General features: G+C 41.8%; 2 protein-coding genes across 2 annotated transcripts in view; one reads left to right on the top strand and one right to left on the bottom strand.

The window, feature by feature from the left end:
• lgi4.L (leucine-rich repeat LGI family member 4 L homeolog) overlaps nucleotides 1-26,281 on the bottom strand; it is a 66,142-nt gene that overhangs the window by 31,288 nt on the left and 8,573 nt on the right. The gene's annotated exons all lie outside the window — the stretch shown is intronic.
• On the top strand, nucleotides 3,803-25,349 carry fxyd1.L (FXYD domain containing ion transport regulator 1 L homeolog). The gene is given in 8 exon segments (NM_001092924.1): nucleotides 3,803-3,908; nucleotides 7,187-7,248; nucleotides 14,377-14,424; nucleotides 15,991-16,065; nucleotides 17,081-17,117; nucleotides 18,694-18,743; nucleotides 20,346-20,389; nucleotides 23,674-25,349. Coding segments are annotated over 6 exon segments (288 nt in total). The 5' UTR covers nucleotides 3,803-3,908; nucleotides 7,187-7,193; the 3' UTR covers nucleotides 20,369-20,389; nucleotides 23,674-25,349.

Here is a 26,281-nt window from a genome sequence, read left to right as displayed (position 1 = left end):
AACCTGGTGGGCCCCACCAACCCAGACCCATCTGAGACCCCACGCTCCACTCTGATCTACCCCCCCGACATCCAGGTGCCCAAACAAAATGGAGTGACACCTAGTTGCCCAAATAAAGGGTGTTACACCCAGGTGCACAAAGAAAAGGGAGTGACACCCAGGTGCCCAAAGAAAAGGTATCCAAAGAAAAGGGAGTGACACCCAGGTGCCCAAAGAAAAGAGAGTGACACCCAGGTGCCCAAAGAAAAGGGAGTGATACCCAGGTGCCCAAAGAAAAGCGTGTGACAACCAGGTGCCCAAAGAATGGGAGTGACACCCAGGTGCCCAAAAAAAAGGGAGTGATTCCCAGGAGTCCAAAGAAAAGGGAGTGACACCCAGGTGCCCAAAGAAATGGAAGTGACACCCAGGTGCCCAAAGAAATGGAAGTGACAGCCAGGTGCCCAAAAAAAAGGGAGTGACAGCCAGGTGCCCAAAGAAAAGGGAGTGACACCCAGGTGCCCAAAGAAAAGGGAGTGACACACAGGTGCCCAAAAAAAAGGGAGTGACACCCAGGTGCCCAAAGAAAAGGGAGTGACACACAGGTGCCCAAAAAAAAGGGAGTGACACCCAGGTGCCCAAAGAAAAGGGAGTGACACCCAGGTGCCCAAAGAAAAGGGAGTGACACACAGGTGCCCAAAAAAAAGGGAGTGACACCCAGGTGCCCAAAGAAAAGGGAGTGACACCCAGGTGCCCAAAGAAATGGAAGTGACAGCCAGGTGCCCAAAGAAAAGGGAGTGACACACAGGTGCCCAAAAAAAAGGGAGTGACACCCAGGTGCCCAAAGAAAAGGGAGTGACACCCAGGTGCCCAAAGAAAAGGGAGTGACACCCAGGTGCCCAAAGAAATGGAAGTGACACCCAGGTGCCCAAAGAAATGGAAGTGACAGCCAGGTGCCCAAAAAAAAGGGAGTGACACCCAGGTGCCCAAAGAAAAGGTGTCAAAAGAAAAGGGAGTGACACCCAGGTGCCCAAAAAAGGGAGTGATACCCAGGAGTCCAAAGAAAAGTGAGTGATACCCAGGTGCCCAAAGAAATGGAAGTGACACCCAGGTGCCCAAAGAAAAGGGAGTGACACACAGGTGCCCAAAGAAAAGGCAGTGACACCCAGGTGCCCAAAGAAAAGGCAGTGACACCCAGGTGCCCAGAGAAAAGGGAGTGATACCCAGGAGTCCAAAGAAAAGGGAGTGATACCCAGGTGCCCAAAGAAATGGAAGTGACACCCAGGTGCCCAAAGAAAAGGGAGTGACACACAGGTGCCCAAAGAAAAGGCAGTGACACCCAGGTGCCCAGAGAAAAGGGAGTGATACCCAGGTGCCCAAAGAAATGGAAGTGACACCCAGGTGCCCAAAGAAAAGGGAGTGACACACAGGTGCCCAAAGAAAAGGCAGTGACACCCAGGTGCCCAAAGAAAAGGCAGTGACACCCAGGTGCCCAGAGAAAAGGGAGTGATACCCAGGAGTCCAAAGAAAAGGGAGTGATACCCAGGTGCCCAAAGAAATGGAAGTGACACCCAGGTGCCCAAAGAAAAGGGAGTGACACCCAGGTGCCCCAACCTTAGGTGTCCCTTAACTTGAATGTGATTCGCATGTCTCACTGTAGAGATGCAGAAAGCCCCATGAAGTCTGGTTTGTCTCGTAGTCCACTGGTCCTATAGACACAGCCCTGGTGAGAAAACCCCTAATTCACAGCAAAAGAGACAGTGCCGCTCGCATTGTGGCCCCGTGGGGTTCCTGTTCCCCTCTGCTGCTCGTATTCGGCAGCCTAAAGAATCCCACAGATAAAAACACATTTTCCAATTCAACCCACGGCGGGGGGCAGCCGGCCACAAGCTGGAAATTTTGAGGGAAATGATTGAGAAAGAGGGAGTGCTGGAATTTTTCTAACAGCGAGGGAACAAAGGGGTCATTTAAGTATGAAAGTACCGAGTACAGCCAAGGAGATGGGCTCCAGAAATAACAATGTTATTGGTGAGCAGTGGAACACGCTGTAATTCTCTTCCTATTACCAGTTAGGCCTCATTCACAGCTGCCGAGTCTAGTTGCACCCTCACATGACTGGCCCTTTGTCTGAGATTTTAGTTTTATTGATTTAAAGGAGAACTAAAGCTTAATAAAGAACCTGGCGATTAATGCTCTACTGCTATATACTGTACTTACTGCACCTACCCAGAGGTTCAGCAGCCCTATAATAGTAATGATCCAGGCCTTCACAGCTGTTCCCTGCAGCTCCCCATCTTGGATCTTGTTAGGCATCTTTTGTGTGTCAGTGGCACTGCACATGCTCAGTGAGCTCTGCGCTGCTGCTGAGAAACTAAGTTAGAACATTAGCAGAAAGTGGGGTTATATATTCTATCTGTATTTGTGTTATTTTATGATATTATTTAACTATTTTCCCTCTGCAGCTCTCTAGGCAGTATATATATATACATAAAGGGTAAGAGACGGGCAGTATATATACCTAATGGGTAAGAGACAGGCAGTATATATACATAAAGGGTAAGAGACAGGCAGTATATATACCTAACGGGTAAGAGACAGGCAGTATATATACATAAAGGGTAAGAGACAGGCAGTATATATACATAACGGGTAAGAGACAGGCAGTATATATACATAAAGGGTAAGAGACAGGCAGTATATATACCTAACGGGTAAGAGACAGGCAGTATATATACATAAAGGGTAAGAGACAGGCAGTATATATACATAAAGGGTAAGAGACAGGCAGTATATATACATAAAGGGTAAGAGACAGGCAGTATATATACATAACGGGTAAGAGACAGGCAGTATATATACATAAAGGGTAAGAGACAGGCAGTATATATACATAACGGGTAAGAGACAGGCAGTATATATACATAAAGGGTAAGAGACAGGCAGTATATGTATATAATGGCTAAGAGACAGGCAGTATATACACGTAACTGGTAAGAGACGGGCAGTATATATACCTAATGGGTAAGAGACAGGCAGTATATATACATACATATATAGATATATAGATAGATAGATAGATAGATAGATAGATAGATAGATAGATAGATATAGATATATATATATATACAGTATTAATTCTTTCAATTCAGGGTGCTTTTATTTTCTGACAATTATTTGGACTGAATTATATAGCTTCACTGGACAGAAGCAGTGAGTGAATCCATATCCTGGTTTGGTGTATGATATAAATCTAGTGCTGGTGGCTGGGGTAACGAGACCTTATGATGATTTTAGGTTTTACTGCACAGAATCAGAAGGGAAAGGCAAACTGGGAAGTAGCTTCTCTCTGAATAGCACTGAAAGCTCATGAAAGGATCAACTTCCCCTTTAATAGTGTTTCCCACTGCCATTAGCCCACACAAGCTAATTCTTTTCTTACACTGGATCTCCCTTAAAATAATTAGCACCCCAAAAAACTTTAAGCCTGGGCCTTTAATAACAGACCCCCCCCAGTCTGCCTGTATCCGTGGCCTGGGCAGCAGTGTATATAGTGGGGGGTCATTTTGAAGCCAAAACAGTTTGGCAGGATCTGGGGGTGTGAGGGAAATGAAGTTGTAGAAGAAGGGGGTGAGGGCACAGAGCCCAGGAGAGGGGAATGGGAAGGAAGGGGAGAGGGATAAGAGACCACTGGCTGGGAGGGGAAACAGGACTCAGACAGATGGGGAGGAGGCAGTGAGATTAAGGATAAGGGGGGGCGGGTGCCAGGGTCTGTGGGTGGGAGAGAACTGAGAGAGAAAGTGTAAACAGAGTCAGTAGTTTGGTGTTTCCTAATGTGCCCAGACAGACTAACAGACGAGCCCAGGAAACTCACCCAAGCGCCCGCTCACTGCTGAGAGACACCCCTCCGACACCCTCCTGTCCCACGACCCCTGGTGAGATCCCTAAACTCTGCTGTGTCTGTATATAGTGTCCATCTGTAATGTATATATACTGTATATTGTATACTGCCTTACCTTTATATATATATATAAATATACTGTATTTTGTATACTGCCTTACCCGTTATGTATATATACTGTATACTGCCCGTCTCTTACCCGTTATGTGTATATAGATATATATACTGTATACTGCCTTACCAATATATATATATACTGCCTGTCTCTTACCCGTTATGTGTATATACTGCCCATCTGTAGCAGTATTTGCTTTCTCATGTACTTACCAGCTGTTTTCCGCCCAGTTATCTGCACACTCGATGCAGACTTCACTTTCAGACGATAATTTACAGAGCAAAATGACACTTTTTGGAAACATTTTGTTGACTTTTATGGTTTTCGAAAAAGTGCCTATAATTCTGTAAGATAAGCAAAATACTAAAGACAAGCAGAGAAATAATTCATGTGAGGGCAGAGAGTTTCCTGCACATTGCAAAGTTGATTTGTGGATAATACTGTATTAATGAAGTGCCATGTGACCGGCCATGTGACCCATCATTCCCATATGACATGGGGGTACATAGTAACTGAAGCTGATTAAGGACACATCATATTCAATCCTTCTCTCAGATTTATAATAAGTCGATTTTAGTTTTATGGTTACAGCCTTCTAAACCTTGCTGAACTACAACTTTCATACCATAGCAGGACCCCCCAAAGCTGGGTCATTTGCTGGGCAGAGTTTATAATCTAGCATGGCTATTATTCTTGATTAATCTAGGATATTGTACAGGTAAGGGACCTGTTATCCAGAATGCTTGCAACTGGGGAGTTTCCGGATAATGGATCTTTCTGTAATTTAGATCTTAAGTCTACTAGAAAATCATATAAACATTAAATAAACCCAATAGGCTGGTTTTGCCTCCAATAAGGATTAATTATATCTTAGTTGGGATCAAGTACAAGCGACTGTTTTATTTTTACACATAAAATGAAGTTGGGATTATTTGATTATAATGGAGTCTATGGGAGACGGCCTTTCTGTAATTGGTAACTTGCTGGATAACAGGTTTCCATAACTGTAATTTGTAGTCCAGCAGCAGCAGGAGGTTTCACAATGAATTTTTAAAGTACAAAAGGGTGTCGCAGTTGCAAATAATCAAATGTAACTGTTTGGGCTTCTGCTTGTTAAATTGAGTTTAATGTTTATATCAGGGAATGGAATAGTTATCCTTTATTAAGCAGTTGACCAGTGAGAATTTGCAACTAGCTACTGCAGACTGAAAGTTGAATTCCAAACCTGAGAGTGATAACATAGAAATACAAATAGAGAGAGCTTGTTTTCTACACTATAATAATAGTATAGGGTAAACTTCCCCTTTAAAGTGAAGATGTAAGGGTGCTCTAGGGGTCTTATTCTCAGTGAGAGAACATTCAAAGCTGGGAGAAGGCTCTGTAGGAATTCCATGTATTTTGTTTTATCAATGTGCCTGTAAATTCCATCTCTTCCATAGGGGATGTGACTGCCACTTTCCCCTTGCTATAACTGCCGCCTGACCTCACACCTACTCCAGCTAATATTTGTCTGCAGTCACATTTTAGGTGCCTCTTCTTCAATATGGAGCCAATAAAGTTATTGCTTCATCAACAGCGGTATTAATGATAGCTTTTCTAAATAAAGGGTAACTAAAGCCTTATACAGTTCAGTATAAAAATAAAAACTGGGTAAATAGATAGCACGTGCAAAATAACAAAATGTATCTTAAATAGTTAGTTAGGCAAACATGTAATGAATAAAGGCTGGAGTGACTGGATGTCTAAAGGTGGCCATACACGGGCTGAAAAAAGCTCAGCATCTTATTGGCCCGTGTATGGGGCCCTCTGACTGCTTCCCCGAAAGTCGGCCAGATGTCGATCGGACAGGACTAAAAATCCCATAGTATCGCGGCCGGATCTGTTCCCCTTTGTTATGATCCGATATTGCCCACCTCAAGGTGGGCATACTGGGGAGAGTTCCGCTCGTTTTGCGACATCACCAAACGAACAGATCTCTCCATGTATGGCCATGTAACATAATAACCAGAACACTACTTGCTTTTCAGCTCTCTAACTCGGAGTTAAATTGGCCATACACTGGCAGATTAAAGCTGCCGATATCGGTCCTTTAGACTGATTCGGCAGCTTATCTGCCCATGTGTGGGGGGCTCCCGATGGGTCCTCCCAATCGATATCAGACCAAAAATCAGGCAGATATCGATCTGTCAAGTTTGATTTTTTCAACGATCCAGGACCACATTGGGTTGCAGGAAGTAGTGTTCTGGCTATTATGTTACACATCCAGTCACTCCAGCCTTTATACATTACATTTTTGCCTAAATAACTATATTAGATACATTTTTTATTTTGAACAGTTTATTTATTTACCCAGTTTTTATTTTTATATTGAACAATTCCTTTAAATAGACCCAAGATAAAGGGAGTGGCACCGTGGGCATTCCTTGCCTAGAGCACAGTCTGTTCATAGAGAAGGATTATCACTACAAGAGCACAGAGTAGATACATGGCTTCCCGAACTGAAAAGCACCCTGGGGGTTAGTTATTTCCTCCTACCTCTAATATTACCAGGAGAGTTAGTTTAGACTGAGATAAGCAAGGTCCTCCCTCCCCCAGCTGCTGCCTGTGTCTCAGTGTTACAGATAAGGAGCAGTTCATTGTACTGTGTACTAGAATGTGAGAGTGACTGCCTTCTTCTTCTCTCACAGCCAAGCTGAAGAACAAAGGAGTTTGGATCAGGTGTAGAATTAAAATACTTTCTGTTTCACTGTTCTGCACTGTTTGGTGCAACACAAACCAGTCATATTTTCAGTTAATACAATAAGGAGAAGGTCTGACTGCAGGACTTTCTGCACAAGGTGCTGCTTATTGAGATCCCAGATCACACTGTGCAAGGGCTTGGCGCAAACACTTTGTGTATGGAGGCCCCAAGGGGTCATGATTCTGAGCCCCGAGTGCATTCACTTGGCAGCTGCTGGGAATATCATTGTGAGCTTCATGCACCATCCATTCCACTGAACAGGGAGGATTTTTGGGAAATACTGCAGTATGAAAGTCTGGTTTTCAACTCTGTACTGAATGTTCTTCTTTGAATCTCGGCATTTTTGGGGTTATTCTGATGTGAGGGTCTGATTAATTGGAGACATTCACAGTTCTGGCAAAATAACAATACAGTATTTGTGCCTAAAATCTCTCTCTCTCCATTAACCCCCCTACAGCTCAGTGATGGAGGTTCCGCTGCTTGTCTTCTTCTGCTCTATTGCCATCTCTGCAGCTCTCGGTATGTGCTAAATATTATGGTTGGATGGAATATTGTGGGTGGAATCAAGAGAATGCTTTATGGTTTGGAAAAGGCTTGGCCTCGGTTACTCATGGAGAAAAGCACAGAGTATAACGAAAATATCAGAACCCTGCAAATACATGATACAACTATACAATATGTTGTAAATTAGCAAACAGTACCCATTCATTGAATGATGGGGAAGAGGGTGAAGGGAACAGATATTGGGGTGGAGGCAGAAATCGCAAAGACATCTTGGAAAGATTGGGGTGTAGGGGGCAGGGCATCCAGACGAGGGAATAAATTGGAAAAGGCACATGGATTAAGTAAGATGTTGGGAGGAGAGGAATAGGGAATAGAGATGGGAGAAATGTGAGAAGTCATGGAGACTGGGGAATAGGAGAAGGCACAGAAATGGGGGAATGAGTAAGGAGAAGAGAAGAAGGCAAGAAGAAGGCATTATTTCTAATACAATCCTGTAGGTGAGTGGTATGACCTGGGTGGAGCCCATGTATTTGTCTTAGTAACAAGGCTTCTGTAGTGGGGGCAGCTAGGGTTGGTGTACCCGAACCAAAATATGAGCCCTGGTGGTGCTTATAAAAAGCCCTACTACATTGGTCTTGGGAGGCCCAGTATTTTGAATGGTGGCCCTCATTAGTAATGAGAACAGAACTGCCCTTAGAATTAATCATTGAGACTTTCCACACCCTTCCTGGTGCCAATGGAGTTATCCCTGCTTTGTATCTTTCTTGCTGCTGGCCTCCCCATAATCACTTTTCTATATACACCAAACCATTCAAAAACATCATAAACTCCTCTGCTCTTCCACACTGACCCCACTGATACCCCAATTACATTTCCTCTCCCATTTCCTCTCCATTTCAAATCCCAGAATGAATGAATGACCTCTGACTTTATACACTGTAACCTCTCTAAAACAGAGATAATTCTATTTCCGCTGACCCGCCCCAATGGTTCATGCTCCTTCCATTATCAGAAATAATGATCCCATTCATGAAATAACTCCTCCCCCTATTTATACTCAGAGTTCCTTTATCTCAAATGATATCACATTTCCAAAAATAAGATATCCCCAGCTCAGTCCTCTTCCCCTGCAATTGGTTTCCGGCCTTCATTGATACAACTGCTTTTTTACTAGTCTACCAAAAATTAAATAATCCTTATTCAGTTTTAGACATTCATTTGTAATTACCAACCCTGTATTCGATCACCAACCTAGAGTCATGCATCAGGTCCGGTACTACAGGGACCTGCAGAATTCCCACAATGTGGTCCAGTTTTGGGCAGAAAATCCCCAGTGACTCAGCAGGTTACCCAGTAGTTACCCTGTTTAAGTCTCCATTTAAACTGGGGTCCTAATCTGAGGAATTCCCCCTCACTCTGGTGGAAAATGCCATTTTTGAACCTGAATGAACCAGGTAGGTTGGGGTCAGGAAACAGGTCTGGGGCGGGGCAAGCAGGTAGGCAGATACCACAGTATCTCTTTTTGTTATTATAAACCTAATTTGGTTACTGTCTCTTTAAATAGCAATTAACCCTTGGCAATCCAGGGCCCTTAGTCCCTTTGGCGTATGAAAAGTACTGGGAACTGGAATATACAGCACAGTGCCTCCACCTAGGGAACACGTGGGAGCACACCTCAGGGGGCTTCCACTAGGAAAAATAAAATACACACAGTTTGTAATAAAACAAATATAAACTTTATGTAAATTATAGAATTATATTATATAAATTATATTTAATAACTGTAAATGCAAATCACACGATATCAGTTTACTCTGGGAAACCTGTATGGACTATCAACCCCTGGCACAGTCTCTCAATGCCACAGTCCCACACTCCACCCCGAGTGGATAAATGTAGAATAAATCCAGTCAGTTCAATGTCCCTTCCCCAAGAGCTCTTATGCCCCCAGGTAGCACTACCTGCCCCCAGGTAGCACTACCTGCCCCAAGGTACCTTTCCCTTTGAAAATAGTAGAAGCTCCCACTTGGCAGGTACACGAGCAAGACCTGTCCTCACCCTGGGGTACAAGAGGGGGGTTGTGGGTGCACTCCTAAGGCCATATAAAAAAATATATAAATACAATAATCCCCTGTCTAAAAAAAGAAAAACAGGGTTTTTTGTTACAAAGTTATGATCATAAAATTGGTAAGCCACCATACCACGTCAAGGTAAACCCCATACGGCGGTCCCTAACCTGTTTACCTGCGATCAAAATTTAAAACCTTGGTTTCAATCTGGACTAGATCCTCCCCCGCCACCTGCATATGCGGCTTTTAAAGGGGAGACTGCCCAGACCAACGCCCTTTTAAAAAAAAAAAAATGTGAATGTGAAGAGACTATAATGATGGAAAAGTAAAGTTGTATATATAAGTGCACACTTGTGTGTGTATGTGTGTGAGTATAAGTACAGGTGTGAGTATAGATTTAGAGGGAGATGAAAAAAGAAAAGCTAAATGTGGAGTGTGATAGGTGTAATGTGTGTGGGTCTGTGCAAGTGTTACCTAGTGATAAGTGCAACAAATATAATGGGTGTCTCACAGGCGTTGGTAATAAAAAGGCCAAAGCCTCCCCAGCCGCTAGCATTTGTGGCTTTTAAGGGAGAGAAACTGCCCAAACCAAGGATTAATAAAAAGCAACAAGGACATAGGGCCACCGTTAATTCAAAGGGGTGGGTATGAGGGTGCACTAACCACATGAAGCTTAGCCACAGCTTCCGGCTACATTTCAGGTACAAGAGGGGGGTTGTGGGTGCACTCCTAAGGCCATATAAAAAAATATATAAATACAATAATCCCCTGTCTAAAAAAAGAAAAACAGGGTTTTTTGTTACACACCCTGGGGTAGCCAAAGTATACACATGCAGGATATAGAAACTGGATCTCCCTGATGCTCACATACTTTCTCCAGCAGAGAAAAACGCAGCCTTTCCTTCTCCCTCATCCTGGAATCTCCTTTTAAACAGCCGGGTCACTCTCCACAGATCGAATTCTATATTGATCAGGATATCCAAATTTAATCAAACAGAAGAAACCTCTACTTGCATCTCTGGTTTTTCCTCTCATCTGTTTAGAGATAACCAGAGCCTGCCAACCTGCATTTGGTCTACAGATCTACAAAACATTGCTACCAGTGTTTCATGAGTTTCTCTTGAGCAAATCCAGGGGACCTCAGGGAATTTACTACTGCGACGGCCCAAGCTTCATTTGTTCTGCAAAAATAATCCCAATTTCTATATTGAGTTTTTACCCCTGAGTTATTAGTAGGAACTGTAAGGTATGGTGACCCCTCTGAATTACAGAAGCTAACTTCCAGCACAGGTTGTTAAACTGCCATCACTGTCTTGATATATACCGGCAAGGTATGTTGATAAATGTTCCCTTTTATGGTTAGTGACTAGAGTTGAATCTGTTTAGGGAATGGGAGGATGAGCACAGGAATATTGTATAGCAGACCATTTATAACCCACCTTAGATCTGCCTGCTGAGAAAAAGCAGCAGCTCCTTGTCCCATACTCATTCTGACCTCTCTCATCCCATTATTGTACATCATATTCTCAATTTCACCTTCTGATGTCACTTGTGCCCACTGATTCCTGTTTTGCTAATGATGTTATCTGCAGCCTTTGTAGGTTGGTTCCCACCAGCCAGTCATCCATACATTTCAATCACATCATGATACTGCCCACTGCTGTGGCTACAGAATAGAAGGAGAACTTCCATGGACACCACCACTGTCCTACTCATGGGAGCAGATTGCTGGAGGGGAAATGATGCATTTTATGTCCATATTTCAATTATGTTAGAATATAGTCTTTAACAGGGTCACTATAGGTAAGAAGACATAAAAATGCATCTTGCTGGCCCCCACAAGCTCAATAATGGGTCTTATTCTAGCAGTTCTATAATTGCTGGAAATTGGCACCATACTTTGTACCAGAGCTGGTTCTTGTTATCCATTGTACGTGATATAGCCAAGCTGCTTCCCATTAAAGTGATTCAAATTCCAATTCCTTGACCTCAAATGCCTTTTTGCAGCACAGGGAATACTACAACATAGTGGGGAAAAGTAGTACTTGCCCAGCACCTACTCTAGGAAGAGAAGGTTTTTCTAGAGCATTGCTGTCCATCTTTGATATGTCTAGGCTCTATCCCTTTAGGGGTCTGGATTAATAGATGTTTGCTATGCCTTTTATGTTTGCAAGTTTAGGAAATATTTGCCTTTATGGTTCCATGACCTGGTTTCCTGTCCTACTGATAGCTGGTGAACTGGTGGGTTGGTGGGTTGGTGCAGGTCCTTAAAGGGGAACTATTGTGAAAATTCAAATTTAATATAAGCTTCAGCATACTGAAATAAGAAGTTTTCTAAATATAATTAAAATTCTGTACCATTTAAGAAATAATTATCTCCACTATCTCTCTCTCAGCATTTGTTTCTCTTCATTCTCTCGTTATACAGGAGTTGGGTGTCAGATATTTATTGACAGTTGGATCCAATATATCTTATAGGGGGGCTCCTTTTGCCTAGAAGATGCATTAGAGTTCACTCTATTAAACCACCGGACATCATGTCTCTCTACATGCAGGATTTGTGCAAAAGGCAGTTATTTTGTTAGATTGTGTTTGTACTGGAATCAGTTATTTGAGTGAGCTCTAATACATCTGCTAGGAAAGGAGCCCCCCCTATAAGATATATTGGCTCTAACTGTCAGTGAATATCTGACACCCAACTGCTGCATGAAGACAGAATGAAGAGAAACAGATGCTGAGAGAGGGATAGTGACGATAAACTTGATTATTTAAAAAACGGTACAGAATTATTAATTGATTATATTTAGAAAGTTTTTTACTTCAGTATGAGGAAGCTTATATTAAATCTTCATGGTAAAATGAAGTTTATTCTCGGCCTTGGGCTGGGGTGGGCCTATGTTGAGAAGTGGTTGTTTAGGAGAGGGCATTTCTTGACTGCTTAATTGCCTTGTTTTACGTCTCCACCAGCGTCATTTGATAATTTTGGGAATCTTCAAGGCTTCAGGCTCATTGTGTTTATTGCAGTAACCTTGGGTTCCTCATTGATTGAGCTTCTAAACCATCCTATCTGGAACAAACTTAATTGCAAAAAACCCAAATCCGGATGCAAGAACATTGTCTAAAGTACAAGGAACACCATAAATATTAGTTTCTTTTGGGCACTGAGTAGCAAACTTCAACTCCATGAAATTTGTTTGGTCCAAAGAAATGATGTGCATAATGGGATCGCTGCATGGTGTACTCTACACCAGGCCAATGGCCTCCCTTATTATCCTTGGTATGCTGCTGACATATTACATAGAACCCCTGTATTGACATGTGTGTTAGAGCAATGTGTAGGATGCTGAGTCACGTGTCCAGCTGATAACAGTCAGGGACAGAAGTGGGCAGGGGCTACTGGGAAAAGCTGTATCAGTGCAATGGGGGTTTGTAGTCCCAGTAGGGATGCACAGGTCCACACTCAGCAATTCTGTATCCTCTTTTGACCTCAGGTATTGATCACAATGATAAGTCATTAACCCTGTGATACCAAGGAGAGAACTACAGCTCTAACAGGAACAGATAATGGCCTGCCTATAGGACTAGGTTTCCTAAAGGGGAAGCAACAGAAGTTCTGGTCTACTAGTGGCCCCAGGCAACATGTCACATGTCTAAATGCACTAGGTTCATGGATCAATTCTGTCTTTGGGGCTCAGATATCCAGTGCTTGTTTAAGGTTAAAGAACTGAATACCCAATTGTTCTGATATATTTCAAAGCCCAGCTCTTTTGCAATGCATGACCCATTACACTTCTTCAGGGACAGACACCTTAACATCTTGCTTAATCCAGAAGACACCCTCCACCCCCACCAGATCCATATATCTCAATGATGTCGTCATATAGTCATTGGTGATGATGTTATGATACCGAGTTCCGCCTTATTTCTGGGGATGAAGAAGGAATTATGAAGAGGGGCAGATATTTGTTGTGGGAAGTCAAGTTTTAAGTGCTCACCACCATGTTCCTTTTGATCTCATCCAAAGCTGTGTCCATGCAGTGTAGCCACCTCACTACATTGAACCAGACCTTCCAGAGGGAAATACAAGTGAAATCAATACTTAGAAGAGAGAGTGGCTATAAATGACTCTGTCAGACACTGATATGGAGCTGCCATGCTGCTTTGATAGTACAACTGTAGAAATGGTGCTGCCAATATGGAACGTCTACCAGCTGCCCACACTGCCAGGCACCCAGATTTCTGTCCACTCATTACAGCTGTCCACTGCTGAAAGGTCTCATATATAATGGGGGGGGGCACACAAAGTGCAGCCACAGCACTATTAAACACAACTTTGTGTCTCTGTAACTGTCACTGAACTAAAGTGCCAGCATCACTCACTCCCATCTTCTGCAGATTACAGGAGCTTTGCTGTATGAAAACAGATCTTCCCAAATAAGGTGAAGTTCCCTGCCAGAGAGATTAATGCCTTGGGGCTGCCAACAGCTCGGAAACAAAAGTCTGGAACCCAGACCTGCCCCACCCTGCCATTCATTTTATTCAATATTCCCACTATGGCCGGAAGGTGCCACTGAGATCTTCATCAACAAGCATTAGAGAGCTGAGATAATGGCAAGGCCTCTAGTCTCGCCCTGTGTGTGTGTGTGTTTACTGGATGAATTCTATTTTGACTTTTGAACCCTGATTTTAGAAAACATCCATCCTATAATGACACAAAGAGGATTTATTTATCTGTAATTTTGCTTAATGTCCCAAATATCTGAGCAAAACAGCTTCAGTTTTTTGTGCAGTTCAAACCATAGCCTGGTGTTAGAGGGAATGATATACATTTTGTTGTATTTTAACAGCTCTGTCAGTGTCACTGTCCCCCCATATAATAATGGGCCTGCGTCTGCCACTAGCAAGATGGCGGATGTTAGATCCAGAGGTTAGAGGGCTGACACCCATAATGGCAATGCTTTTGTACAGAAATGTCTTCTGTATCAAACAGAGCAAAATGTCTTGTGTATTAAACAGTACAATCCTCTTCTCTGCCTAACAAAGAACACTATAAACATTATCTCTTTTTTTTTAGACTCTGAAACTGAGAATAAACAAGCAGAAAAAGACCCTTTTCATTATGGTAAGACTCAATATAGTAAATTACAAATATCTGTTTTGTAGAATATAATAACTGGCTTAAAGGAGACATATTGTGCCAGTGAATTAAACCCTTATAAATATAAAAGGAATGTGCTTAAAAAAAGTAATGTTTCGTGTTGATTTATTGAAAATTTCTGCAAAAACCCTACTAGTCCTGCCCATCTGTTCTACTTTCTGCTGCCTCCTTTCCCAGGCTGTGCAGAGGAGCCGGCGGCTCTGTAGGATAGGAACCAATCAGCAGCAGCTAAGCTAACCTGATAGGGAACTGAGTCCTGTCTTTGCTTTTGTGATTGGCTGTGCCTCCTACTACTGTACTTCTGGCAGGGAACGTTAGGACACTCCCAACCCTCATTTGAAGGAGCCATAGCAGATCTATAGGAATTTGTAAATATAAGGAATTTTAAAGATAATATGAATTCATTAATATTCATTATTATTCATTATTATAATTATTATTAATAAGAGCTGAGGGGTTTTAGTTATGCGATATGTCTCCTTTAAATATCCCAAGCAACATTTTATTTGTGTTTAGCTGGGCAATCTAGGAGTTAGGATGAGAGGAACCATGTGGTGTAGTCCTGTGTGTTGACTCAAAGTATGATTTTGTGTTTTTTACTGTTGGATCTGTACCCAAATGCTTGGGTGGAGTCTGAATCTCATAATTCCATTATTGTGACCACTGTGTCCGGTGCATGACCAAGTCAGAGGGAAATGAATCTGTATGAAATAGACCCATTGTGGCTAGGGCCATTGTAGTTGTATAAAGACTGGTTTCCTTGCTTCCAACTGCAAACGTCATCCTACTTGTAGCTTTCCTGATAGGAAATATTGAAATCAAATGATGTAGTACTGTAAAGGTGACCATACACGTTATAATTACGATCTTTCCTGAAAAAGATGTTTCCAAGAAAGATTGTTTGTTTCAATACACGTGTGTAGAGCTGAATCGTCAGATATTCATATGGAAATAATAGAATTCTACCTGTATCTGACTATTCAGCACTAACAAAGGGCAATATTCAAAGGCGATTGAAGAGCCGACTGATATCCAAGTCTTATGGCGATATCGTTCGGCTCATCTCCTGCCGTACATGCATCAAATATCGTACAAAAACATTTCTTACGATATTATCGGTGCGTCTATGCAGTGTCGGACTGGGACACCAGGGGGCCACCAAAAAACCTAAAATCCAGGCCCACTCTCAGAATTGCTTTTTCTCCTAATTCAACCTCTATTCTTCTAGTATCTTTATATTACATACTATAATTTATTATTTCAGTTATTAAGCCTCTTTGTTCTCATAGAAATAGAGAATGAGCATGAAATAGGCCAATGTTTAGCAGCATGAGGGACCACTGACACCTGGGCCCACCGGGAGTTTTCCTGGTACCCCGGTGGGCCAGTCCAACACTGCGTCTATGGCCAACTTTAATAAGCAGTGAAAAGACTAGGGTGAAGTTGGTGTATCTGCAGCAGGAAGACAAAGTGTAATTGGGCAATGGGTTGCTACACTAATACTAATAAAACCTTTCTTCTCAATCCCAGATTACCACACTCTCCGGATTGGCGGCCTTGTGTTTGCTGGAGTTCTCTTTATCCTGGGGATCCTTATCATTCTAAGTAAGTGCCATATTGTTATAGTATCCCGAGATAACTAAATGCTGGCTTCTATGTGGCAGAGAACCAAGGTAATATCAGCAGGACAGAGACTCATAACCCCTGTTCCTCTCCATGCTCCTTTGGACTCTGTCCTGCTCTCCAGATGGTCTTTACTTAAAGGGGAAGGAAACCTAGTCGGCGCAAAGCCCCCACCCCCCCCTCCCGTTTGTTGCCCCCCCTCCCTCCTCCCCCCTGGCCTACCCGTCCCGCTGGGCAAATGCCCCTAACTTGTTACTTACCCTTCTGCACAGGTCCAGTCCAGGGAGTTCACTGACGACATCTTCTTCCTGCTGTGAACGGCGTTTTGGCGCATGCGCAGTAGGAGCATTTCGCCGGTACGGATCTACTGCGCATGCGCCAAAAGTCACGCGCATGCGCAGTAGATCGTACCGGCGAACTGATCCTACTGCGCATGCACCGTTCACAGCAAGAAGAAGGTCGCATGGAAGAAGATGTCGTCTGTGAACCTAGCGAGGCGATTTCGAGCGACAATAGAAAAAAGATCGCCGCGTGTGTTTTTACGCAGCGATTCCCCATAGACGCCAGCGCCACAGGTTCGCCAGCGATTGAGGATTAAAAGTCGCGGCGAATAGTCGCGGCGAGTCAAATCGCCGCGCTATCGCTTAGTGTGGCCTTACCCTTAAAATCCCAAATGTTTCTTGAGGAGATATAGTTTCCACACTAGAACAGCTAACAATGTCTTTGTACAATAACTACACCCAGGGGTGCTCCGCCAATGAGGCAAGTTGAGGCTGTCGCCTCAGGCAGCAGTGCCCCACTAGGTACCAGGGGCAGCAAAAATGCTGCTCCTGGTACTTTAAGAGCGAATTTCTGGGGTAGGGGGGGCAGCAGCAACTGCTGCTGCCTCAGGCGGCGGAGGGGCCAGGATCACCCCTGACTACACCCCAGTGTACACTAACTACACTTCAATGTAAGTACAGTAACTATATATACATATTTTATTTTCCATTTACAGGCAGAAAATGTCGCTGTAAATTCAACCAGCATCAAAGGTAAAACATAAACTCACTTTTAAAAATACATTTTCCCTGTATTACAGCAAGATAAAGTCCCTATGCCAATGCCTATGTATGAAAACCTTCATCTTGAGCAGGGGACTCCAAAGACAGATAAAATCAGTTGAAAATAAACACACTGAATTAGCCGGTTGTGTTTTTGCATCGTCATCTTAAAGCTGATGGTGAGGCATAATAGCTATGTATGTTCTGTACAGTTCAAGGAATATTTGGGACTCTTGGATGAGATCCTTTCCTGTGAATCTAGAAGCTGGGCCTTGCAAAGAAGCAGTTGTGCAAAGGAAGAGTAATGGCATAGAAAGTCAGACAGAGATTGTGAGGATAGGGAAAGATGGCGGCAGTAAGGCAATATGGTGGCAGTAGACTTAAAGGGGGTGGTTCACCTTTAAGTGAACTTTTAGTATGTTATAGAATGGCTGATTCTAAGCAACTTTTCAAATGGCCTTCATTTTTTCATTTTTATAATTTTTTTAATTATTTGTCTTCTTCTTCTGACTCTTTCCAGCTTTCAAATGGGGGTTACTGACCACATCTAAAAAAACACATGATCTGTAAGGCTACACATTTATTGTTATTGCTTCTTTTTATTGCCCATCTTTTTATTCAGTTCCTCTCCTATTCATATTCCAGTCTCTTAGGGTGGTGGCAGCTGTCCTGTCTGCAATTTCAGCCATCTGGTTGCTAGGGTCCAAATTATCCTAGCAACTGCATTGATATGAATAAGGGTGGTGGCACACTCTGCTATTTGGGGGAGATTAATTGCCCAGCGACAAATCGCTTCTTTATCAGGCGACTAATCTCCCCGAACTGCCTTCCCACCGGCTAGAATGTAAATCACTGGCGGAATGGCATTCGGAACACTTTGTTTTTCCGAAGTCGCCCGAAATTTCGATTGACTTCGTAAACTAAAGCATTCCGAGCGCTATCGCACCAGCGATTTACATTCTAGCCGGCGGGAAGGCAGTTCGGAGAGATTAGTTGAAGAAGAACCGATTTCTTGCTGGGCAACTAATCTCCACCACCCTTATTCATATCAATGCAGTTGCTAGGATAATTTGGACCCTAGTAACCAGATGGCTGAAATTGCAGACAGGAGAGCTGCCACCACCCTAAGAGACTGGAATATAAATAGGAGAGGAACTGAATAAAAAGTTAATAAAACAAAAAATAAAAAAAATGAAAACCCATTGCAAATTGTCTCAGAATATCACTCTCTACATCATACTAACAGTTAACTCAAAAGTGAATAACACCTTTAATATTAGGGTTTGCCACCATGCAGCTTTTTTAGTGATTTGAAGTGCAACTCCCAGAATTCATGATACCTTGAAGTTGTAACCCAACAAGGGATTTATATAATGGGGCTCCCCAAAGTCTTTTTTGCCCTACTACCAGTAAAACAGTCCCCAACAGGTCAATGGAAGGTTCTTGATAGAATTCATCAGAAGAGCTACTATGAGTATAAATAATAGTTAAACATAAAATAATGACTTTGGTGTATTTCTGCTTTGCTGCTGTAAGGGTAAAGCATTGTCTTTGTTTTGTTCCCTAGGACAGGGGAGCCACTTGAAGAAGAGGGAACCCTCCGGGCATCGATAAGACGTAAGTACTATTCAGTGACCGGACTGGAATTACTTACATGAAAGCCAGCTCTATGAAATCGTTCAATTTCTAAAAATCGGTACATTTTTGTGTTGATGAGGAAAACACAGACCAAATAATCTGGTTTCCTGGCCTGTTCTAAACTTCTGGCCCATTTACTGACAATTCGTGATGAGCACATTTTTTCGCCAGCCATGGATTCGCAGCAAAATTCTGAATTTTGCCCATTAGAAAAAACGCAGATTGACTTTAAAGGGATACTGTCATGGGAAAAAAAAAATTTTCTCCAAAACTCATCAGTTAATAGTGCTGCTCCAGCAGAATTCTGCACTGGAATCCATTTCTCAAAAGAGCAAACAGATTTTTTTATATTCAATTTTGAAATCTGACAGGGGGCTAGACATATTCTCAATTACCCAGCTGCCCCAAGTCATGTGACTTGTGCTCTGATAAACTTTTATCTCTTTACTGCTGTACTGCAAGTTAGAGTGATGTCACCCCTCCCTTTTTCCCCCCAGCAGCCAAATAAAAGAACAATGGGAAGGTAACCAAATAACAGCTCCCTCACACAAGATAACAGCTGCCTGGTAGATCTAAGAACAGCACTTAATAGTAAAAACCCATGTCTCACTGAGACACATTCAGTTACATTGAGAAGGAAAAACAGCAGCCTGCCAGAAAGCATTTCTCTCCTAAAGTGCAGGCACAAGTCACATGACCAGGGGCAGCTGGGAAATTGACAAAATTTGTAGCCTCATGTCAGATTTCAAAATTGAATATAAAAACAAATGTTTGCTATTTTGAGAAATGGATTTCAGTGCAGAATTCTGCTGGAGCAGCACTATTAACTGATTCATTTTGAAAAAAAATAATTTTCCCATGACAGTGTCCCTTTAATGCATTTGGACAAAAAAGTCACCATAAGAAAAACGCCCATTGACTTTCATGCATTAGGACAAAAAAAGTCGCCATAAGAAAAACGCCCATTGACTTTAATGTATTAGGACAAAAAAAGTCGCCATAAGAAAAACACCCATTGACTTTAATGCATTAGGACAAAAAAGTCGCCATAAGAAAAACGCCCATTGACTTTAATGCATTAGGACAAAAAAAGTCGCCATGAGAAAAGAATCCCTATGACTTCAATGCATTTGGAGCGAGAATAATTGTCGCACGTGTAAAAATTGTCGCACGGAAAAACACCCATTGACTTCAATGCGTTTCGCAAAATTATTGCTGTTTCACGAATACTTTCACAGTTTTGCAAATTTTTCTGCGAAGTGAAACAGGACATAATTATCTCATGACTACTGAAAATCATTCCTTTACTGAGATTCCAAGCAATTGCTTTGGAGAAATAAAGTGACACTTTCCCTTTAATTAACATCTTTTATACAATTTGAGGTTATTTTTGCATGTACATAAACCAGTGACCAATCACAAATGGCCACATTTAACTTGATTTAGTGATACACTAAATCATCATGGAGTCTAGTAACTGGCAATGGACCATTCCATGGAGTAGTGAAGGGAGGAGAAGACCTGACTAAATATTGTACAGAACATCAGTGGTTCCTTATGCTGCCCGATCTTCTCTTTCAGGACTGTCTAGTAGAAGACTATAGACTGGTCTCTGTGAGAACATGGTAAGTAACTGAGAGGATCTTCTATACAGACTAAACAGTCATCGTGCTGCCTGAACGCTTTGAGCTGTGAATTCTGTATCTGTCACCAGGACAGCCATCAGGGGGGGACAGTGGGGAGAGTTGTAGGGGGCCCAACCATGCCGCACTTTCTTGATTAGCCGGGCCCCCTGCTTTCTGAGAGCTGCAGACTTCGGGAAGGCAGAGCAGGAGCACAGGGGGAGGTATCTTCTGTCCATTACTTCCCCTTATTGGTCACTGAGTTTAAGTCCCGGCTGAGCTGCTCAGGGATTGGATAGCTGAGGTTTGAACTTCCCCTCCAGCTCATCCAATCACCATGCAGCTTTACCGGGACTTGAAATTCTGTGACCAATAAGGGAAGAAAATGCACCTGTGCTCCCCTCCTCCCTTCTGAGGTTGGCAGCTCCCTGACAGCAGGTGGGCCACACTAATGAAGTAAGTGCAACATGGCAGGGCCCCCCCTAAAGGTAACCCTTTGTGATCCCTGTTGTGTGGTGGGGCCCTGGGCACCAATTTTTTTTTTAAACTCCTGGGAGTGCAAGTTTTTTTTTTAATCCGTTTAAGGGGGGCCCTGGCCACCAATGTTCTTATAATGTGGGGGGGGGCCCTGGCCACAGGTCAAATTGGATTTAACCACTTGTTTTTTTTACCTGCTCACCCTTCCCCTGTCTCCTTCACAACCTCATTATCGTCACTGCAAGAACCACAATGGTTGCACAATGGGCCAGGAACACTGGGCATACTCCTGGTTGACAATCATTTCCTGGACCAAAATCTAAAGGGATGGTTCACCTTTAAGTTAACTTTTAGTATATTAGTATAGGGCTAATTCTAAGCAACTTTTCAATTGACCTTCATTTTTTCTTTTTTATAGTTTTTGAATTATTAACCTCCTTCTTCTTCTGACTCTTCCCAGCTTTCAAATGGGGATCAGATGTAAGGAAAGATGGCAGCAGTTGGGCAATATGGTGGCAGTAAGACTTAAAGGGGTGGTTTACCTTTAAGTTTTAGTATGTTATTGAATGGCTAATTCTAAGCAACTTTTCCACTGACCTTCATTTTTTCTTTTTTTATAGTTTTTGAATTATTGGTCTTCTTCTTCTGACTCTTTCCAGCTTTCAAATCCCCCATCTAAAAAAAATACTCTGTAAGGCTACAAATTTATTGTTATTGCTACTTTTTATCACTCATCTTTTTGTTCAAGCCTCTCCTATTCATATTCCATTTTATTATTTAAATCAATGCATGGTTGCTAAGGTAACTTGGACCCCACCAACCAGATTGTTGAAATTGCAAACTGGAGAGCTGCTGAATAAAAACCTAATTTACTCAAAACATGAAGACCAATTGCAAATTGTCTCAGAATATCACTCTCTACATCATACCTGGGGGCACATTTACTAAGGGTCGAAGTGAATTTTCGAATTTCAAAAACTTCGATTTTCGAAGTAATTTTTGGATATTTCGACCATCGAATAGACCAAATTCGACTTTGATTCGAAGTGAGAAACTTCGAAAATCAAAGTACTGTCTCTTTAAAGAAGTTTGACTTCGACACTTCACCATTTAAACCTGCCTAATTGCTGTTTAGCCTATGGGGGACCTCCTATAACCTATCTTGTGTGTTTGGGCAAGTTTTGAGAAATCAAAGGATTTTTGGTAAAATCGTACGATTAAATCGTTCGAATCGTTAATCATACGACCGTACAATTTTAAAAATCCTTCAACTTCGAATGTCAAAGCTACCCTATTCGATGGTTGAATTTCGAAGTTTTTTGCACATTGAAATTTGACCCTTGAGAAATCTGCCCCTTAAAGTTAATTTAAAGGTGAACAACTCTTTTAAGCAGCTAAACACAGTGGCCAGCAATACCACTGCACAGCTCTTCAACTCAGCACCAAGGAAACAATTTCATTTCTGCCAGTGAGTCTAATGCGGTCAGAGGAAGTGGGTGAGAATTACCCTTTAAAGGGGAAGTAAAGTGTAAAATAGAATAAGGCTAGAAATGCTGTATTTTGTATACTAAACATAAACATGAAATTACTGCACCACAAGCCTAATTAAACAAATGATTTATGCTTTCAAAGTTGGCCACAGGGGGTCACCATCTTGTAACTTTGCTAAACATCTTTGCAAGACCAAGACTGTGCACATGCTCAGTGCGGTCTGGGCTAAGCTTAGGGATCAAAACAGCACAAGTCAAATAATATCTGCCAGAAGCCGATACAGCAAGACTGATTAATAATCAGAATATACAGACTGCACTGGGTCCTGTGTTGTCATGTAATCTAATGTGGATTTTATAGTTTTTGTATTGTTTAATACAAACTTTCTCCAACTCTGCAGAACCAGTGGCTGCAGCAAAATAAGCCTCCAAATAGAATCCCAGTTTATCTGTTTAAATCTGGCTCCATGATCTTTGTCCCTGCAGCTGGAGTTGGAAAGGGGATGTAAAGGCAAAAATAAAATCCAATGCAAATCTCTACACAGTTGCCGACTGCTCTACAGGGAAACAAACAAAGCTGCTTGAGTTCTGCATGGCTGGGAAGTAAGGCAGGGGGCTCCCCCTGCTGTTCATAAGTTTGATTGTTTCCCTGCAGAGCAGTTAGGGACCGTCTGACATTTCCTATCCACAGCAGTAAATGAAAGGAGAATTTCACTGCAAATAGTCAGGTTTCTTATAAAAACGGTACACATTTTTTAATTAAAGTATAATGGAGATAGGTTTCTTTTTCATTAAAGAAAGTAAAAATTGGGGTTTTTTTTGCCTTTACATGCCCTTTAAGCCTATGTATTTTTTTTTATTTCTCTCTCACTATGTTTGGTCCATGGGGGACCAAATGCTCTGCAATTATCTATATAGTAGCACCCAACCCACCCATCTCTGGTGTCACTGGAGGAAGCAGAGTGGGGCCTGCAGAGTTACTGTATATAAATTAAATGCAGCAAAGTGGGTTGAACCAAGGAGATATCTCAGAGAGTGGCAGGGCGATTATTTATTAATTAATATTAACAGCATGAACGAGAATGTTCCTGGGCTGCAACCCATTCAAAAAGTAAAATTGTTGGCTGGACCCATGGGTTTTGGGTCAGACCCTCCACTGCTAAAGCATACATGTGTTTGAAACAAAGGCCTTTGGCTTAAATTGACTTCCGACAGTTATATTTGTGGGATACGGTAGTGATGATTGAGTTACAAACAAACGATCAGTAGATATATATATATATATATACATCTAACTGCCTTTGCTTTGATTTTTAATAGTTCTGTGGTGTGGCCTCTGCTTGGAACCTGAGTGATTCCCCTGTGCAACTCTCTCACCTGCAGAGGAACAAGAAGAAAATTGCACCAAAGTATCCAGTCTACAGATAGCCAAAGTCATAAAGACACTCTATATGTATGTATATATATATATATATATATATATATTGTATTTTATTCAAATGCCATATGCTGGTGTTACAGGAGCATTCATGCACCTGAGCTACGCTCTGAACCCTATTGCAGTCTCTCTTAGAAAGGATTTTATTATAAGGTTACTAAAATGGGGGGTTTTGCTGAACCTTTCCACTCAGTTCTTGACTTGTGGATTCTACAAGAATTGACTAAGCCTGTGTGCCACCATTTTGCCCATTTCCCTACACTATAAATGTGGCCCACTGCAACCTGCTCTGAGTGCCAGTGAGTTAATCATGGGATGTGAGGGAGCTGCAGACAAAATCCCTAATTGCCCAATAGGCACTACATTTGCCAGTTACTACTAAAATACACTTTAGAAATATATAATTTTAGGTTTACCGTGGCAAAGGGGCCCACTCAATGGCTAACGTCCCCTACGTCTGTGTAAAATGTCACCGCCATATAGAGTGTTTTGTCGCAAGATCACACCTCTCGACAGGCCACACAAGGGTGGGGATTCCTGCATTAACTGGATGTAAATGTCTTGAGTAAACTGGGTGTAAATTGGACATTCTGTTTTCCAAAGAAGAGCCCTTTTTAAGGTCACATTGGTGCACTTTTGATACACTATCTCCTTTTTTAATCTTTAAAGTTGCTGTAAATAATAATCAATGGAATGGATCCATATCAATTTGAGATAATATATAAATATGATAAAAGCTAAAAGAAGTATATGTCAGGCTGTGGTGCTATTGCACAGAACATTCCCCTAATCACCATCACCACTGAAGTTTGGGAAAGGCTCTGCCTATGAGGCTGCCCAGAAACCCTTGCTGGCAGAGCCCTGCCCATGCTTTATTATGGAGGTTAGGGGCCCATATATTACAATTTATTTTAAGTGCCAAAAAAAATGTGTTGCCAATTAAACACTGTTGCTTTAAATATTGGTATAAGTTTGACGGCTGCATTCATGACTAACATTATGAAAACCTGTAGTGCCTTATATTAAATATTTGTAATACTTTTTCTTGTTTGTATTATTTGTTTATTTCATTATCACAGTGGGAATCATTTTTATAACTGGAAAACTGAACTTATGACAGACAATTTATATTGTAATAAACAACTGAAGAATCTTATCAAATTGTTATATACAGCAACTATTCCCCTGTCACATTTTTCCCTTGAGCAGCCATTTTGTGCTGTTGAGCTGCTCCCTCACTAACACCTAACAGGACAAAATGGAGCTTCTAACTGTTACAGGAAGTGTGGGAGGAACAGACACAGGTCTGGCCATTCATTGGCTGATGGTAGCTAGCAAGTATGTGTGCCCTTGGTTTGTGTGTGAGCGCAGTGCCTCAGTCCAACCATAGGGACTGACTGTAGTATTCATATTGTCATTAACTTATAATACATACAGTACTATTAAAAAATATATGTAAAGGCCTTATCTTAAACACATGGACTGTTTAATTTGATATATGTATATATCTGTGCCCAATTCTGTGTTCGAATTAAAGACAAACCAATCTATTTGTTTAGATCTGGATTTAGCATAAAGGAAGGGGGATTTGTCACAGGTAATTTATTAAGCATAACACTTTTTCCAGTTTCCTTAATTATGATCAATTTCCACCACAATTAACATAGATTTCTTTGAATGATTCTCAAAATATGATCCTTGCTGTGGGGTAATTGGCTCATCAGAACCAGTAGCTGTCCCTTATTACACTGATTGAAGAGACACGGACAGCACACAATTGCCCATAATACAATTCCCTCTTTTACACAAGATTTTCTCACAATGTTAGTTCTGTTCAATAAAAGTAGATCTTGGGATCACTGTAGCCTTGGACATTATGCTTCTGCCGCGATAATGAAATCTGGCATGAAAACATTATCCCTTATAATACATGAGTGATACTCAGAGTTCCTTGTATAACTCAGCCTGCAGCCTTGTGACTTTATATGGTCACAGAACAACCCCTCAGTGACTTCTAATATCCTTATCATTTACAGTAGGGGGTACATTATCGCTTATAATACATGAGTGATACTCAGAGTTCCCTGCATAACTCAGCCTGCAGCCTTGTGTCTTTATATGGTCACAGAACAACCCCTCAGTGACTTCTAATATCCTTATCATTTACAGTAGGGGGTATATTATTCCTTATAATACACAAGTGATACTCAGAGGTCAGTAGATATATATATATATATATATATATATATATCTAACTGCCTTGACTTTGATTTTTAAAAGTTCTGTGGTGCGGCCACTGATTGGAACCTGAGTGATTCCCCTGTGCAATTCTCTCACCTACAGAGGAACAAGAAGAAAATTGCACCAAAGTATCCAGTCTACAGATAGCCAAAGTCATAAAGCCTCTCTATATGTATGTGTATATATATATATATATATATATATATTTATATATATATATATATATATATATATATATATATATATGTA

Source organism: Xenopus laevis, chromosome 7L (assembly GCF_017654675.1).
Source record: "Xenopus laevis strain J_2021 chromosome 7L, Xenopus_laevis_v10.1, whole genome shotgun sequence".
NCBI lineage: Eukaryota > Metazoa > Chordata > Amphibia > Anura > Pipidae > Xenopus > Xenopus laevis.
Note: the sequence above shows the minus strand (reverse complement) of the source record. Positions and strands in the feature narration are given on the sequence as shown.